This window comes from Rhinopithecus bieti, unplaced genomic scaffold (genome assembly GCF_001698545.2).
Source record: "Rhinopithecus bieti isolate Rb0 unplaced genomic scaffold, ASM169854v2 scaffold_14229, whole genome shotgun sequence".
NCBI classification, from domain to species: domain Eukaryota; kingdom Metazoa; phylum Chordata; class Mammalia; order Primates; family Cercopithecidae; genus Rhinopithecus; species Rhinopithecus bieti.
Window position 1 is genome coordinate 913,517 of NW_016807978.1, and position 18,739 is coordinate 932,255.

At 46.3% G+C, this 18,739-nt stretch overlaps 1 protein-coding gene across 1 annotated transcript in view; it reads right to left on the reverse strand.

Annotated features, from left to right (window-relative positions):
* The window catches only part of CYP20A1 (cytochrome P450 family 20 subfamily A member 1), a 63,385-nt gene extending 54,054 nt beyond the window's left edge, over positions 1-9,331 (reverse strand). The window contains exons 1-2 of the mRNA XM_017884365.1: positions 8,627-9,331; positions 1,080-1,129 (exon numbers count right to left, since the gene is read on the reverse strand). Of these exons, the coding sequence (XP_017739854.1) occupies positions 1,080-1,129; positions 8,627-8,698 (122 nt within the window). The 5' untranslated portion in view covers positions 8,699-9,331. The remainder of the gene's footprint in view (positions 1-1,079; positions 1,130-8,626) is intronic.
* Between the last annotated feature and the right edge of the window lie 9,408 nt (positions 9,332-18,739).

Sequence of the window (18,739 nt, forward strand, 5' to 3'; positions counted from 1 at the left end):
GAGATCATGCCACTGTACTCCAGCCTGGGTGACAGAGCGAGACTCCGTCTCAAAAAAAAAATTGTTTTTCTTTTTCTTTTTCTTAAGCACATCTTAGCAATATGATTGTTTTTCTTTTGATTTGTAGTTTTTGTTTTGTTTTGTTTTGTTTTGTTTTTTGAGACAGAGTCTCACTCTGCCGCCCAGGCTGGAGTGCAGTGGCCAGATCTCAGCTCACTGCAAGCTCCGCCTCCCGGGTTTACGCCATTCTCCTGCCTCAGCCTCCCGAGTAGCTGGGACTACAGGCGCCCGCCACTTCGCCCGGCTAGTTTTGTATTTTAGTAGAGACGGGGTTTCACCGTGTTAGCCAGGATGATCTCGATCTCATGACCTCGTGATCCGCCCGTCTCAGCCACCCAAAGTGCTGGGATTACAGGCTTGAGCCACCGCGCCCGGCTATTTTAAGAATTCTTAACACTTCAAACCAAATAAGAAAGCTCCATAGGAACATCTGACTTAGACACTGGAAACTATCCCACTTTCCCAGCACCTAATTCTGAGATGACAACGGACATCATCAGCTGGTGAAAATCATCAGATCAGCTATGGCAACCCTTTCCTTCTTTCCTTCTATCTTAATCTTCTTTTCAGCTTGAAAGCAATGAAATGTTTTGATTTACACGACTCTCCTTTCTGTTAACAAAGTTTAAGTTACATGCCAAGGTAAATGTAGGGCAATCAAAGGAACTGAATTGAATAAGATGAGTAATCTAAAAATAGGGTTTATCATTTTGGTTTGTCTTCTGAACTACCTACTCTATTCCATCTGTCTGCCTAGTCCTACCACAAAATAACCTTAGTTTTCTTTTTATTTATTTATTTATTTTTTAGAAACATAGTCTGGCTCTGTCACCTAGGCTAGAGTGCAGTGGCACAATCATAGCTCACTGCAGCATTAAACTCCTGGCCTCAAGCGATCTTCCACCTCAACCTCCTCAGTAGCTGGCAAGAGCTACCATGATTGGCTAAAAATATGGTTTAGTCTTGGTATCAATAATGAAGAATTAACTCTACTGAATTCCAAGAAAATAATTACTCACTTTTCTTCAGTTGGAGTAATCCCCGGAATTCCTGCAGCTTGTCTGAAAGCCTTAAAAAAAAAAAGTTTATAATAATGAATTATCATATAACCCATAAGTAAGATGTGTTTCACCAAGACATCTGCAGGACCTTAAATAATGGCTTTCCAATTAAGTTGAATCTAAGAAATCATTTCCATATTAAAATACAAAAAAAGGGATTCTTTGCATGGAAAAGAATGATTTCCATGTCCTTTGCAGGGATATAGATGGAGATGGAGGCCATTTTCTTTAGCAAACTAATACAGGTACAGAAAACCAAATACTATATGTTCTCACTTAGAAGTGGGAGCTAAATGATGAGAACACATGGACACATAGAGGGGAACAATATATGCTGGGGCCTTTCAGAAGGTGACAGGATCAGGAAAAACAGCTAATGGGTACCAGGCTTAATAATTACCTGGGTGATGAAATAATCTATACAACAAACTCCCATGATACAAGTTTACCTATGTAACAAACCTGCCCTTGTACCCCTGAACTTAAAATGAATTTTTTTTTTTAAGAATGATTTCGGCTGGGCGCGGTGGCTCAGGCCTGTAATTTCAGCACTTTGGGAAGCTGAAGAGGGCAGATCACGAAGTCAGGAGATCAAGACCATCCTGGCTAACAGTGAAACCCCTTCTCTACTAAGAATATAAAAAACTGGCTGGGCGTGGTGGCACACACCTGTAGTCCCAGCTACTCGGGAGGCTGAGGCAGGAGAATTGTTTGAACCCAGGAGGCAGAGGTTGCAGTGAGCCGAGATCATGCCACTGCACTACAGCCTGGGCGACAGAGCAAGACTCCCATCTCAAAAGAAAAAAAGGCCAGGCGCGGTGGCTCACGCCTGCAGTCCCAGCACTTTGGGAGGCCAAGGCGGACAGATCACGAGGTCAGGAGATCGAGACCATCCTGGCTAACACGGTGAAACCCCATCTCTACTAAAAATACAAAAAATTAGCCGGGCATGGTGGTGGGCGCCTGTAGTCCCGACTACTTGGGAGGCTGAGGCAGGAGAATGGCGTGAACCCAGGAGGTGGAGCTTGCAGTGAGCTGAGATCACGCCACTGAACTCCAGCCTAGGCAACAGAGTAAAACTCTGTCTCAAAAAAAAAAGAATGATTTCATTCAGGGTATTATTCTTCCTGTGTCAATTAAACTAAGGTGTTTAAAGAATTTAATACACACTCTACATCAAGTAACACATATCCAGTACATTTTTCTTTCTTTGTTCTGGGAAGCTGAAGAGGGCAGATCACGAAGTCAGGAGATCAAGACCATCCTGGCTAACAGTGAAACCCCTTCTCTACTAAGAATATAAAAAACTGGCTGGGCGTGGTGGCACACACCTGTAGTCCCAGCTACTCGGGAGGCTGAGGCAGGAGAATTGTTTGAACCCAGGAGGCAGAGGTTGCAGTGAGCCGAGATCATGCCACTGCACTACAGCCTGGGCGACAGAGCAAGACTCCCATCTCAAAAGAAAAAAAGGCCAGGCGCGGTGGCTCACGCCTGCAGTCCCAGCACTTTGGGAGGCCAAGGCGGACAGATCACGAGGTCAGGAGATCGAGACCATCCTGGCTAACACGGTGAAACCCCATCTCTACTAAAATACAAAAAATTAGCCGGGCATGGTGGTGGGCGCCTGTAGTCCCGACTACTTGGGAGGCTGAGGCAGGAGAATGGCGTGAACCCAGGAGGTGGAGCTTGCAGTGAGCTGAGATCACGCCACTGAACTCCAGCCTAGGCAACAGAGTAAAACTCTGTCTCAAAAAAAAAAGAATGATTTCATTCAGGGTATTATTCTTCCTGTGTCAATTAAACTAAGGTGTTTAAAGAATTTAATACACACTCTACATCAAGTAACACATATCCAGTACATTTTTCTTTCTTTGTTCTGAGTTTATATATGGTCCCAGCTGGTTTGGCTTTAAAAAAAAAAAAAAAAAAAATCAAGGTCCATTCCAAGAGTTTCATTATGATGATGCAAGAAACAGAAGAAAATTGCTGTGCTTGGCAGGGCGCAGCACCTCCTGCCTGTAATCCCAGCACTTTCAGAGGCTGAGATGGATGATCACTTGAGGTCAGGAGTTCAAGACCAGCCTGACAAACATGGCAACCCCGTCTGGACTAAAAATACAAAAATTAGCTGGGCATGGTGGCACACTCCTGTAGTCCCAGCTACTCAGGAGGCTGAGGCATGAGAATCGCTTGAACCTGGGAGGCGGAGGTTGCAGTGAGCTGTGATTGCACCACTGCATTTCAGCCTGGGTGACAGAGTAAAACTCTGTCTCAAAAAAAAAAAAAAGAAAGGAAACAAAAAACTGCTGTGCCAGACCCATTTTCTTGAGTGGGTGGGAAGGTAGGAGATCTAGTACAGGAGTGAAGAGATGGGGGGGGACATTTAATTGGGAGCATAGCCAGTTCATAGCAATAGGAGAGAATGTGGAATATAAGCACACACATTTAGGCAGATAGGCAGGGTGGTGTGGAAATTATCTCCAGATTGGTTTTATTTTTTCAATGAAATAGGCCAGGTGTAGTGGTTTGCATCGGTAATCCCAGTACTTTGTGAGGCCAAGGCAGGATGACCATTTGAGTCCAGGAGTTTGAGACCAGCTTGGGCAACGTGGCGAAACCCTGTCTAAAAAGTACAAAAAATTCACCAGGTGCAGTGGTTAACGCTGTAGTCCTAGCTACTCAGGAGACTGAGGCAGAAGGATCACTTGAGCCTGGGAGGTGGAGGATGCAGTAAGCCAAGGTCACATCATTGCACAGAGTGAGACCCCGTCTCAAACAAAGAGGCCAGGAGCAGTGGCTCATGCCTGTAATCCCAGCACTTAGGGAGGCCGAGGTGGGTGGATCACTTGAGGTCAGAAGTTCAAAACCAGCCTGGCACACATGTTGAAACCCCGTCTCTATTAAAAATACAAAAATTAGCAGGGCATGATGGTGGGCGCTGTAATCGCAGCTACTCGGGACGCAGAGGCAGAGAATCTCTTGAGCCCAGGAGGCGGAGGTTGCAGTGAGTGGAGATCATGTCACTGCACTCCAGCCTGGGAGACAGAGCGAGACTCTGTCAAAAAAAAAAAGGAAAGGAAAGGACAGGACAGGAAAGGAAAAGGAGAGAGAGAGAAAGAAAGAGAGAGGGAAGGAGGGGGGGGAGGGAGAGAGAGAGAGAGAAAGCAAGCAAGCAGGGAGGGAGGGAGGGAGGTGGGGGAGGGAGGGAAAGAAGGAAGGAAGGAAGGGAGGAAGGGAGGGAGGGAAGGAGGGAGGGAGGCGAGAGCAGATCACAAGGTCAGGAGTTCAAGACCAGCCTGGCCAACATAGTGAAACCCCATCTCTACTAAAAATACAAAAATTAGCCAGGTGTGGTGGCACGCGCCTGTAGTCCCAGCTACTCAGGAGGACGAGGTGGGAGAATTGCTTGAACCCGGAAGGTGGAGGCTGCAGTGAGCCAAGACTACACCACTGCACTCCAGCCTGGGTGACAGAGTAAGACTCTGCCTCAAAAAAACAAAAAAGAAATTATCAGTTATTGGTGAAGACAGAAGATTTGAAGACAGGGAAGGAATGAAAAGTTATCTGGAAGATTTGGAGACTGAATACACCAGGTGATTTCCAGACACCCCACTTAAGGTTCATGAATTTAAAATGAGATGAGTCAGTATGGCTGTGTTCTTTTCCATGTTTTTCTTTTTTTTCCCCAGCTGTGTGGGTTCGGGGCGGAATTGACAGAGCATTGGATTTAATCACAATTAGGGTTTGCTAGATGATTATGACAAAGGATACAGGGCAAAGGAGTTGAAGGTATATGCAAAGGAGTGATTATAGTAACAGACCATGGAACCTAAGCTTTTTTTATTTTTGAGACATGGTCTCACTCTGTCACCCAGTCTGGAGTGCAATGGCGCCATCTTGGCTCACTGTAGCCTCGATCTCCCAGGCTCCAGCGATCCTCCTGCTTCAGCCTCCCAAGTAGCTGGGACCAGGGATCACAGATACTCACCACCATGCCTAATTTATTTATTTACTTATTTATCTTTTTAGAGACAGGGTCTTACTATAATGCTCAGTCTAATCTCAAACTCCTGAGTTCAAGCAATCCTCCCACCTCAGCCTCCCGAAGTGCTGGGATTATAGGCTTGAGTCACTGTGCTGGCCATAAGCTTCTTACATCATCAGCTTCTCCTTCATGACTTGACAGCCCTCATCAGCATAACGTAATTTCCCTTACCTTAAGAGTTTCATCACCTCACTTCCCTCTCTAGTTACCAGCACCCTTTACTGCAAAACTCTAAAAAGCTATCTATACTTGATATCTCTGAATCCACCCATTTAGGTTTATCACCCCAATTACATGAAACCACTCTTATTAAGATTATAAATGTTGCAGTGGCTCATGCCTGTAATCCTGGATCTTTGGAAGACTGAGGCAGGAGGATCACTTCAGCCCAGAAGTTCAAGACCAGCCTGGGCAACATAGTGGGACCCCATTTCTATAAAAAATTTAAAAATCGGATTGGGTGCGGTGGCTCATGCTTGTAATCCCAGTGCTTTGGGAGGCCAAGGTGGGCAGATCACTTGAGGTCAGGAGTTCGAGACCAGCCTGGCCAACATAGTGAAATCTTGTCTCTACTAAAAATAAAAAAATTAGCTGGACATGGTGGTGTGTGCCTACAGTCCCAGCTACTTGGGAGGCTGAGGCAGGAGAATCGCTTGAACCTGGGAGGCAGAGGCTGCAGTAAGCAGAGATCATGCCACTGCACTCCAGCCTGGGCGACAGAGCAAGACTTTGTATCAAAAAATAAAAAATTTAAAAATTAGCCAGGTGTGGTGGCATGCGCATGTAGTCCCAGCAACTTGAGAGGCTAAGGTGGGAGGATTGCTTGGAGCCAGGAGTTTGAGGTTACAATGAGCTATGATGGTACCACTGTACTCCAGCCTGGGCAAGAGAGAGACTCTGTCTCTTAAACGAAACAAAACAAAACAAAAAAACGATTACCAATGTTACTAAATTCTTAGGCCTTAACTTACTTGACATATTTGCAGCATTTGACTTAGCTGATTATCCTCTTCTGCTTTTCTGCTTAAAACATCTGGCTTCCTTCTACTTATGTAGCTGCTCCTTCTCAGTCTCCTTTGCTGGCTCTTGTTTCTCTCCTCAACCATTAACATTGGAGAATCCACAGCAAGGTCCCTGGGACCTCTTCTCTCCTGTATCTAAATTGTCTGGGAGATGGCAACCAGTTCTCCTCGCTTTAAATACCGTCTATACATTGATAGCTCCCAAATGTGTATCTTCAGCCCGGACTTTTCTCATAAACTCAAGACATATATTCAGTTACTCCTCAACATCTCCACTTGGATGTCTAACAGGCATCTCAAATCTAGCCTACCCAAAACCAACTCCTAATCTCTGTAAATCCCCACTACCTCCCACCAAAACAAAACTAAAGAACAACCAACAACAACAAAACTGCTGATCTTCCCTGGAATTAATCCATCCTTCCAGATACCAGGCTAAAAATAACTGGTGTTTTCCTTGATGCCTCTCTTTCACATTTCACATCCAATCCACTGGGAAAGCCCATTGGCACTATCTTCACAATTGACTAGTTCTCATTATCTCTGCCACTACTAACATGATCCAAGCTGAAATGATAATACCCTCCTAATTACTCGGCTTGCTTCCATCCTTACCTGGAGACCCAAGTCTATTCATGACTTGGCAAACAGAATGATTCTTTTAAAATTTATCCAATAAAATTAAATTTTAATTCCATCCAATTTCAAATGGCTGAAATCCTCCAGTGGCACATAGTAAAAGTCCATTAAAAAAAAGCTTAGCCTTACAAGTCATTTAAAATTTGTCCTTCACCCCCATCTTTCTGACACTCTCTCCTCTGGTCTCTTCCTCATTTACTACATTCTAACCACACTGGTCCCCTTGCTTGCCAGGAACACACCAGGCGGGTCTCCCTCTGAGGGTTTGTATTTGCTGCTCCCTCGACCCGGAATGCTCTTTCTCAGATACCTGAATGGCTTGCACCTTCACCTTCTTCGACTCTCTGCTGAAATGTCTCCTTAGCTCCCGGCTATCCTACTTTAAAATAACAATCTACCTATCCCAACTTTATTTCTACGTACAATCCTATATTATTTGTTTTTATTGTCTGTTCCTCTTCTCTAGGAAGTAAATTCCAAGAGTCAGGAATTTTCTGTCCGGTTTGTTCACGGCTGGATTCCCAGCACATGGAACCGTATCTGGCACATATCTAGTGCCAAGAATAAACAGTGTGCTTCTATGAGCTGATCAAAGAAGAGTATCATTTTAAAATCACCAAAAATTCAAGAACCACTGAAATTGTTTAGTTTCTCAGAAAATAAGATTTCAGGAAGTCCTTGATTGTGTAGTTGCAAGATTCCAGTCTAATCCATTTACCTGCTCGGAAAAGAACATTTAAGAAGGTGTATGGTCAATTCCAGCAGTTCAGCTACTTTTCAACTTTCACTGTAAAACCACCACCTTGCTTTGCAGAACAAGTGTTGTTGTTGTTGTTTTTGAGACGGAATCTCACTGTCACCAGGCTGGAGTACAGTGGTGCAATCTCGGCTCACCGCAATCTCAGCCTCCCAGGTTCAAGGGATTCTCCTGCCTCAGCCTCCTGAGTAGCTGGGATTACAGGCGCCCGCCACCACACCCGGCGAATGTTTGTATTTTTAGTAGAGACGGTGTGTAACCATGTTGACCAGGATGGTCTCGATATCCTGACCTCGTGATCCGCCCGCCTCAGCCTCCCAAAGTGCGTAGAACAGGTTTTAAAGACGGTCCTCAGCCATCAACGCTTTTGTTTTCAGACCCTCCCTCTCTGGGGGACAGAGGCCAGTGGAGAGAGGAGGACAGGAGGCTCGGAGAGACGGCAGAGCCGAGGCAAGCTCGCACCCGAACCGGCAGCGCGGCGCTCTCCCCGAGAGAAGCATTTGCCCCGGAGCCCCTCAGAGGAGCAAGACCTGGACCTCGAGCACTTTGGATTCCAGTCAGGATAGATCGATGGACAGAAGGAAAGGAGGAAGACACAAGTGCTGGCAGAATCCTCAAGAAAGGAGAAAGGAGTGGCGCGCCCAGGAGTCTCCTCTCTGACACACCGGGAAATCAAATTTGGGTTTGGCGGAGTTATTGCCAAAAAGCCGCCCAAAGTACTTGAGAGCCGCCTTGGAGAGTGGCGCGGGGTGCCTGGCAACGTGAGGCCCGCCCGCGGAGGCGCGGGTTTTTCCTCAGCAGCTAGAGCCCGCCTGGCCAGGAGCCTGAGGGGTAGCGGCGCAGCCCACGTAGCTCTCAGCGCTGGCCCGGTGGGGCGTCACGTGACTCCGGGTGCGGTCCCCGCGCCGAAGCCCCGGAGGGATCCCGAGCCCTCCCCTCAGGCCCGCCCCCTGCGGCCCGCAGCGGGCAGGTTGGCCTGGATGCGGGCGACAGAGAGGCTAGGGCGGCGCCCAGGACCCCAGAAAGCCAAGACGACGCTCACCGGGTAGAGGTAGAGCACCGCTCCCACCAACGCCAGCAAGAAGGTAACGGCGAAGATCGCGAAGTCCAACATGGTTCTTCCGCCCAGGGAGCCACGTCTCGGATCGGCCGCTCGAGCAGCAGCGCCTCAGCCTGGCCCAACTTAAGGCATAGCGTGTGGGCGGGGGCACCCCGCGGGACCCGCGAACCAACGGGCCGCCGGGGGCGTGACCGAGACCTGCGGCAGGCGTCAGCGGAGAGAGCAATGGATCGCCGAGGAGCCGGGGCGCGGGTTCCTGCGCGCAGCAGGCGGAGGCTGAGGCCGCCTAGCGCCAGCCTCCACCCCAAGGCGGGGATTGCGGTGCACACGATTTCAGACAGAATATGCCCGCGACTTGGGACCGAGTTGTTGGCGAATGCAGAGCCCAGGTTTCTGAGAAAAGTTAGGAGTTAGCAGTGCTCTGTCCGCCCAACACTTTTCCCAATGGATTCAGGATTAAAACCTCTAAACCAATGATTTTCGAAGAGTGGTCCCCGGACCAGCTGCATCAACGTCTCCCGGGAGCTCGTTAGAGATGCAGATTATCGATGCCGGGTGCAGTGGCTCCATCTGTAATCCCAGCACCTTGGGAGGCTGAAGCGGGAGGATCGCTTGAGCCCAGGAGTTTGAGACCAGCGTGGGCAACATAGTGACCCCCCCCTCCTAAAAAAAAAAAAAAAAAAAAAAAAAATCAGTCGGCTGTGGTGGCGCGCGCCTGTGGCCCCAGCTACTCCGGAGGCTGAGGCTGGAGGATCGCTTGAGCCGGGGAGGTGGAGGCTACAGTGAGCCGAGATCGCACGACTGCACTCTAGCCTGGGCGACAGGGCGAGACCCTGTCTCAAAAACAAAACAAAACAAAAGGAAGAGAAAATAGAAAGATTCTCGATCCCAAACTAGACCTGAATCAAACACTCGGGGCGGGCCGGGGGAGGGGGCGCGTACAACAATCTGTTTTAACAAAGCCCTCCCGGGGACACTGTTACACACTTAAATTTGAGTGAAAACCACCACTGATCTAACCGGGACAGGGAAGTGTCTGGGAGTAAAACAAGAGTAGATACGCCTTGTTTCACAGAATTTCTGTCTGAAGTACTAGTAAATGTGGTTCTTTGACACTTTCTGGTGAGCGGAGGCTGCACACTGTTCAGGTTTCCTTGCTCTGGTAACTCTGACTTTCGGTCAATTGCTTGAGTTTTCTAAGCTTCCATTTCCTTCTAGGTAAAACAGTGAAAATAATACCACATGGAGTTGCCTGTAGGTTAATTTACATATTTTATGAAAAGCACTTAGCACAGCTCTTAGCAAAACCGAATAAATGCTATCTACTTCAGCATTTGGCATTCGTTGCCCTGGGCATAAAATACCCTGGGACCCCTCTTTCTATTTCGCATGGCTCAGAAGTTTTGACTTGGCTAATGAAATACAAGGCAAGGCCTGCTACTTACTAGTGCTCCTTTTAGTGAAAGTATGCTAAAAGTATTTATAGATTTTATATATTTAATAATATAAAATGTCAAGAACAGGCAGCAATTTGGCAAGAGAAATTCCAGACTGATTTTACAGCTTCTATGATAAGCGACTATTACATAAGCAGGAAACATACCTCATTGAAAATGCCAACTCTATTGGCATCTATAGCAAGTATAATGAAACATGCTGTTTAATATTTCACTTGGCAGAAATTGTATTTTTAAGTCTTTCTCTGCATATAAATGTGCTTTAAACTGGCGTATGTTCAAAGTTCTTTTTTAAGTCTCTTGTTAGAATTTTAAAGATACTGATGTTCCCAATAGGTTTTCAAAACAGTAAATGTAAGAGTTTTTTTGTTTGTTTGTTTTGTTTTGTTTGTTTTTGAGACGGAGTCTCCCTCTGTCGCCCAGGCTGGAGTGCAGTGGTGCAATCTCGGCTCATTGCAACCTCTGCCTCCCAGGTTCAAGCAATTCTCCTGCCCCAGCCTCCCGAGTAGCTGGGATTACAGGCACGCGCCACCATGTCCAGCTAATTTTTATATTTTTAGTAGAGACGGGTTTCACCATGTTGGCCAGGCTGGTCTTTAACTCCTGACCTCGTGATCTGCCCGCCTAGGCCTCCCAAAATGCTGGGATTACAGGCATGAGCCACCGCGCCCAGCCAAACGTAAGAGTTTTAAGTGCATGAAGTAGCCATATAACCATAATCTTAGGTACCAATCCTTCCGGATATCTAGAATTCTCTTTTAGCCCTAAATTGACCTACAGCCTGAGACTCTGAACTTTGAGGGCTGTAAAAAAGAGACAAAAATTCCAGAAATTGGGCAGGGCACCATATTTTATAGTGAGTCTCTAAAACTAGACATCTACCTCCTCTTCCTGTGTTCCTAAAAACATTTTGCCTAGATACTCCCTAAAAGCATTATATATATGCAAAATATATATATATAATATGTATATACACACACACATTTATATCCTTTCACACATTTTTTGTGTTGACATCTAAAATTTTTATCTTGACTTTAAAGGATTAAATTTCTGACATAAATATTCTCGTTTTGAAATTGTTGCAGCTCTCTTTTAATTGTATGAAAAGGAATGGAAATATAATAGTGATGTGATAACTCTCAGACTTTTTTAAAAACACACAAACTTGGCCGGGTGCCGTGGCTCCACCTGTAATCCCAGCACTTTGGGAGGCCGAGGCGGGCGGATCACTTGAGATCAGAACTTCAAGATCAGCCTGGCCAACATGGTGAAACCCCACCTCTACTTAAAATACAAAAATTAGCCAGGTGTGGTGGCACTCGCCTGTAATCCCAGCTTCTCAGGAGGCTGAGGCAGGAGAATCGGTTGAACCCAGGAGGCAGAAGTTGCAGTGAGCCAAGATGGTGCCACCGCACTCCAGCCTGGACAAAAACAAACCAAAACAAAAAACCCATACACTTTTCGTGAACAACTGGAAATTTTCCATGGTTCTTTTTTCTGAACTTATTTTTATTGCACTTACCCAACAGAATTTTATTCTAATGAAAGTATTTTTATCCTTGAAAGTAATTTTCTTCATCACCTGTCATACTTCTCTTCAACATGTACTCATGCTGAATTAAAAAATAGCTTTTGGGGCTGGGCGCAGTGGCTAACGCCTGTAATCCCAGCACTTTGGGAGGCCGAGGCGGGCAGATCATGAGGTCAGGAGATCGAGACCATCCTGGCTAACGAGGTGGAACCCTGTCTCTACTAAAATACAAAAAAAAAAAAAAAAAAAAAAAATTAGCCAGGGGGGGGGGGGGGCACCTGTAGTCCCATCTACTCAGGAGGCCGAGGCAGGAAAATGTTGTGAACCCGGGAGACGGAGCTTGCAGTGAGCTGAGATCGCACCACTGCACTCCAGCCTGGACGACAGAGTGAGACTCCGTATCTTAAAAAAAAAAAAATTGTTTTTGGGCCACACACAGTGGCTCACACCTATAATCCCAGGGCTCTGGGAGGCTCAGAAGTTCACTTGAGCCCAGGAGTTCAAGGTTATAGTGAGCTATGGTTGTGCTACTGCCCTCTGTCCTGGGTGACATAGCGAGACATAGTCTCTAAAAAAAATCTAAAACACACAAAAGTTTTAAACTCTGTGGCTTTAAAAACTCCTACAAATTTATTTATTTTAATTGTGTGTGTGTGTGTGTGTGTGTGTGTGTGTGTGTGTGTGTGATGGAATCTCTATCTGTCATCCAGGCTGGAGTGCAGTGGAAAAATCTCAGCCTACTGCAACCTCCACCTCCCAGGTTCAAGTGATTTTCCTGCCTCAGCCTCCTGAGTAGCTGGGCCCACAAGCACGTGCCACGCCCGGCTAATTTTTGTATTTTTAGTAGAGACAGGGTTTCACCACATTGGCCAGGCTCGTCTCCTGACCTCCTGATCCACCTGCCTTGGATTATAAAAGGCAGAGCCCTCCCAAAGTGTTGGGATTACAGGCGTGAGCCACTGTGCCCCGCCTTAATTTTCTTTTTTGAGACGGAGTCTCACTTTGTGACCCAGGTTGGAGTGCAGTGGCCCAATCCCAGCTGACAACAACCTCCAAATGAATCTCTGGTTGGCTACTCCTGGATTCCTTAGGTTGGAATTGTGAATACACAATCTTCTTAGAATATAGGGTCATTCTCAGGGTATGCTTACGTTGTCACTGTCTGGTGTGTCTACCATGCAACTGTGACCACTGACGTTCATTCCTTCAGACTATGCCACCTGGGCTCCTTATGAGCTCACTTCTAATTCCACCAAGAGGCATCAGTAGGCTGAGGATGAGAAGAGAGCAGCTTTAGAAGCCTCCTGTTTTGTTCCCTTTCAACTCTGAGCCATGTTTTCTGCCAGGAGCTATATCCCACTATATATATAGCTTTTGATGTAGAACATCCTCCTATGATCCTCCAACCCTCTCTGAGCAACAACAATATTTTCTCTCTTTGCCCCTTCAGACCTAGGAGTGACAATGGTTTCCCCTGTTGCTAGTGTCTGGATAATTCAGCATCCTTTATTGGTTCCCTTAATCCTCCCCACCCTTCTGTATATAGCTTCTTCCTTAAAGTCTTTCGAACCATTGGAGTGAAATACTGTTTACTGTCAGACCTGACTCTAGTTGGCACAAGGGGTGGCTCCCAGAAACAGTTCAAACAGTTCCCAAGTTGGAATTCTAGGACCGGTTTAAACACATATTTGACAACCTCATGATGAGATTCATTATTGATAGTGATAATGTGTAGCATGCAGTGACAACAAGGTTATTCAAATTATTGCCACTGGTGACATGGGATGGAATGTCAGTAGGGAAGAAATTTTACATGGTAGAGTGATTGTTGATAGCAACAATGGGTATTGCAAAAGATTGTGGAATAGGCCAGACACAGTGGCTCATGCCTGTAATCCCAGCAATTTGGGAAGCCAGAGCAGGTCGATCACTTGAGGCCAGGAGTTCAAGAGCAGCCTGGCCAACATGGCAGAAACCCTGTCTCTACTAACAATACAAAAATTAGCTGGACATGGTGGCACATGCCTGTAATCCCAGGTTCTTAGGAGACTAAGGCAGGAGAACCACCTGAACCCAGGAGGCAGAGGTTGCAGTGAGCTGAGATGGCACCACTGCAATCCAACCTGGGCGACAGAGTGAGACTCTGTCTAAAAGAAGAAGAAGAGGAAGGAAAAAAAAAAAAAGATGGTGGGATAGATGACTATTTCTGACTGCATTATAGAGCTTATGAAAAGAAAAAAAAACAAGTTTAAGGCCTTGACCTTCCAACATAAGATGGTATAGGTGAAGGACCAGAAGGCTTCCATTCTTCTCAAAAGAATATTTTGTGGCCAGGCATAGTGGCTCACGACTGTAATCCCAACATTTTGGGAGGCTGAGGTGGGCGGATCACCTGAGGTCAGGAGTTCAAGACCAACCTGGCGAACATGGTGAAACCCTGTCTCTACTAAAAATACAAAAATTAGCCAGGCGTGGTGGCAGGCACCTGTAACCCCAGCTACTGGGGAGGCTGAGGCAGGGAGAACTGCTTGAATCAAGGAGGCGGAGGTTGCAGTGAGCTGAGATCGTACCACTGTACTCTAGCCTGGGAAAGAGAGTGAGAGTCCATCTCAAAAACAAACAAAAAAATTGTGCAGCTGCGGGGCAGATATGGCTGAGTCACAGGCTCTAAAATCTAACTGTGCAGGTTGTAGAGTTACAATGCCAGCTAAAAGCAGAATCTTGCCAAGTCTTTTATTCTAAATTATGGCACTGTTTGAGAAGGAATAGGACTCTGAGATCAGTACATTTGGTCAGAGGAAGACAAAGCTGAAACCCCAAGTCCCACTGAACCTTCCTTGCCGATGGGAGTGGGCCTGTCTCCCCTGCCTGAGGAAGCTAACTTCCTTCACTTGAAAGTCTTTCAGAAACTTCTTTTGGGTCAGTTATATAACAAGGTGGTGGCCTTTATCCTAAGGAAGAATTCCCATTTCTCCTCATTATTTCTAGGCAATAAAGACTGATAATAGACTGGGCACGGTGGCTCACACCTGTAATCCCAGCACTTTGGGAGTCCAAGGTGGGTGGATCACGAGGTCAGGAGATGGAGACCATCCTGGCTAACACAGTGAAACCCCGTCTCCACTAAAATACGAAAATTAGCCGGGCGTGGTGGCGGGTGCCTGTAGTCCCAGCTACTTGGGAGGCTGAGGCAGGAGAATGGCGTGAACCCAGGAGGTAGAGCTTGCAGTGAGCCGACATTACGCCACTGCACTCCAGCCTGGGGCGATAGAGCGAGATTCTGTCTCAAAAAAAAAAAAAAAAAAAAGACTGATAATAATAAACTAATAAAATAATAAAGGTAATAATGGACTGTCTGGGGTAAAGACAGTTAAACCTGTCATAGCCCAGGGAGACAATTACCAGTTCAGTTCCTAGAGAACAGAGGCACTGCAACAGAAAGGGGACAGGTGATGGTACAGCAGGGTGGGTAATTTGTCACTCACAGTTTACTATTGCCAGAACATAGTGACCATAAAAAGCAGAACACATTTAGTTGGTTCTATTGTTGTTTTAAAATACTCTACTCATAATGCCTGGACCTGGAGCAGAACACTGGCTTATACATCAAAGGAGCAATGAGACCTTGCTAATTTGTATTAGAGGGATGCTGAGAAGTATGTATGGAAATGGGTATTTGTTTAAGGAAAAGAAAACATAAAGGATGGTAAGGGCCAAATTTATTTATATGGTTTCATTCACTCAGAATTTGGGAAGTCAATGTGTTAACTTGACATATTACTCCATTTTCATGCTGCTGATAAAGACATACCCGAGACTGGGCAATCTGCAAAAGAAAGAGGTTTAATGGACTCACAGTTCCATGTGGCTGGGGAGGCCTCACAATCATTGTGGAAGGTGAAAAGCATGTCTCACATGGTGGCAGACAAGAGAACTTGTGCAGGGAAACTCCCCTTTATAAACCATCTGATCTTATGAAACTCATTCACTATCACAAGAATAGCATAGGAAAGAGCTGCCCCCCCATGATTCAGTTACCCCCCACTGGGTCCCTCCTACAACATATGGGAATTGTGGGAGCTACAGTTCAAGATGAGATTTGGGTGGGGAAACAGCCAAACCATATCATCACATCCCGACCCCTCTCAAATCTCCTGTCCTCCCATTTCAAAACCAATCATGCCTTCCCAACAGTCCCCCAAAGTCTTAACTCATTTCAGCATTAACCCAAAAGTCCACAGTCCAAAGTCTCATCTGAGACAAGGCAAGTCCCTTCTGCCTATGAGCCTGTAAAATCAAAAGCAAGTTAGTTACTTATTAGATACAATGGGGTTGCAGGCATTCGATAAATACACCCATTCCAAATGGGAGAAATTGGCCAAAACAAAGGTGCTGATGGCTCCATGCAAGTCCAAAATCCAGCGAGGCAGTCAAATCTTAAAGCTCCAAAATGATCTTTGACTCCATGTCTCACATCCAGGTCATGCTGATACAAGAGGTGGATTCTCATGGTCTTGGGCAGCCCTGCCCCTGTGGCTTTGCAGGGTACAGCCTCCCTCCTGGCTGCTTTCACGGGCTGGCATTGAGTGTCTGCGACTTTTCCCAGTGTGCAGTGCAAGCTGTCAATGCATCTACCATTCTGGGTTCTGGAAGACAGTGGCCCTCTTCTCAGCTCTACTAGGCAACGCCCCAGTGGGGACTCTATGTGGAGGGCGCCCACTTCACATTTCCCTTCTGCACTGCACTAGCAGAGGGTCTCCATGAGCACGCTACCCCTGCAGCAAACTTCTGCCTGGACATTTAGGCATTTCCATACATCCCCTGAAATCTAAGCAGAGGTTCCCAAACCTCAGTTATTGACTTCTGTGCACCCGCAGGGTCAACACCAGATGGAAGCTGCCAAGGCTTGGAGCTTGCACCCTCTGAAGCCATAGCCTGAGCAGCACCTTGGCACCTTGGCCCCTTTTAGTCACAGCTGGAGCAGGTAGGACTCAGGGCACCAAGTCCCTAGACTACACACAGCAGAGGGACCCTGGAACCAGCCCAGGAAACCATTTTTTTCTTCCTCGGCTTCCAGGCCTGTGATGGAAGAGGCTGCCGCAAAGGTGGAGACATTTTCCCCATTGACTTGGAGATTAACATTTGGCTCCTCATTACTTATGCAAATTCCTGCAGCCCGCTTGAATTTCTCCTCAAATAATGGGATTTTCTTTTCTATCGCATTGTCAGGCTGCAAATTTTCTGAACTTTTATGCTGTTTTCCTTTTAAAGCTGAATGTCTTTAACAGCACCCAAGTCACCTCTTGAATGCTTTGCTGCTTAGAAATTTCTTCCACCAGATACCCTCAATCATCTCTCTCAAGTTCAAAGTTTCACATATCTCTAGGGCAGGGGCAAAATGCCACCAGTCTCTTTGCTAAAACATAAAAAGAGTCACCTTTGCTCCAGTTCCCAACAAGTTTCTCGTCTCCATCTAAGACCACCTCAGCCTGAATTTCATTGTCCATGTGATTATCAAAGCCATTCAGCAAGTCTCTAGGCAGTTCCAAATTTTCCCACGTTTTCCTTTCTTCTTCTGAGCTCTGCAAACTGTTTCAGCCTCTGCCTGTTACCCGTTTCCAAAGTCGCTTCCACAGTTTTGAGTATCTTTTCAGCAGCACCCTGCTCTGCTGATACCAATTTACTCTATTAGTCTGTTTTCACGCTCTGAGAAAGACATACCTGAGACTGGGCAATTTACAAAAGAAAGAGTTTTAATGGACTCACGGTTCCACATAGCTGAGGAGGCCTCACAGTCGTGGTGGAAGGTGAAAGGCGTGTCTCACATGGCAGCAGACAACAGAACTTGTGCAGGGAAACTCCCCTTTATAAAACCATCAGATCTTGTAAGACTCATCCACTATCATGAGAATAGCATGGGAAAGACCTGCCCCTCATGATTTAATTACCTCCCACTGGGTCCCTCCCACAACATGTGGGAATTGTGGGAGTTACAATTCAAGATGAGATTTGGGTGGGGACACAGCCAAATCGTATCAGTTGAGCACTTGAGATTGAATCTGAATATGTTTGTTTGGTTAACTGAAGTCTGGATTCAACGTTGGCCTATAGTCATTCAAGTTGGGATGCCAGAAATTTCCTGGCTGGGGTGCAGTGGCGCAATCATAGCTCACTGCAGCCTTGACCTCCTGGGCTCAAGTGATCTCCCTGCCTCAGCCTCCTGAGTAGCTAGGACTACAGGCATGTGCCACCACCCTGGCTATTTTTTTGTTTGTTTGTTTTGTTTTGCTTTGTTGGTAGAGACAGGGTCTTGCTATGTTGCCCATGCTGGTTTCAAACTCTTGGCCTCAAGTAATCCTTCTGTTTCAACCTCCCAAAGTGCTGGGATTAGAGGCATGAGTAAGCATGCTCGGCCCCACCTATTTGGTAAATAAAATTTTGTGGAAGACAGCTATGCTCATTTATGTTCTGTATATGACTACAACAGCAGAATTGAATAATTGCTACAGTTATGTGTAAAATATTTATTGCCTGTCCCTTTATAGAAAAATTGTGTGGACTCCTGCTATACTTACAAAGGTTTAGGGAGATGGAAATATTGGTGTGGATTTGCTTGACCTGTCAAAATATTCGACAGTCACCTATGAAGTTAACAATTAGTTAAGTAAATGATATTCTATCCTCCTGCCCCAAATATATCTTTGTAGAGCAGGAAAGATTTCTTTTCTTACCCATCACTAGGTTCATGGCTGAGCCCCCTGCAACAAAGGACAGGTTACCAAGAAAAAGTGTACAAATTGGCCAGGCATGGTGGCTCACGCCTGTAATCCCAGCACTTTGGGAGGCTGAGGCGGGCGGATCATGAAGTCAGGAGATTGAGACCATCCTGGCTAGCATGGTGAAAACCCATCTCTACTAAACCTATCTCTGCTAAAAGTACAAAAAATTAGCCAGGCGTGGTGGTGGATGCCTGTAGTCCCAGCTACTTGGGAGGCTGAGGCAGGAGAATGGTGTGAACCCAGGAGGTGGAGTTTGCAGTGAGAGCTGAGATTGTGCCACTGCACTCCAGCCTGGGCTACAGAGCAAGAGTCCATCTCAAAAAAA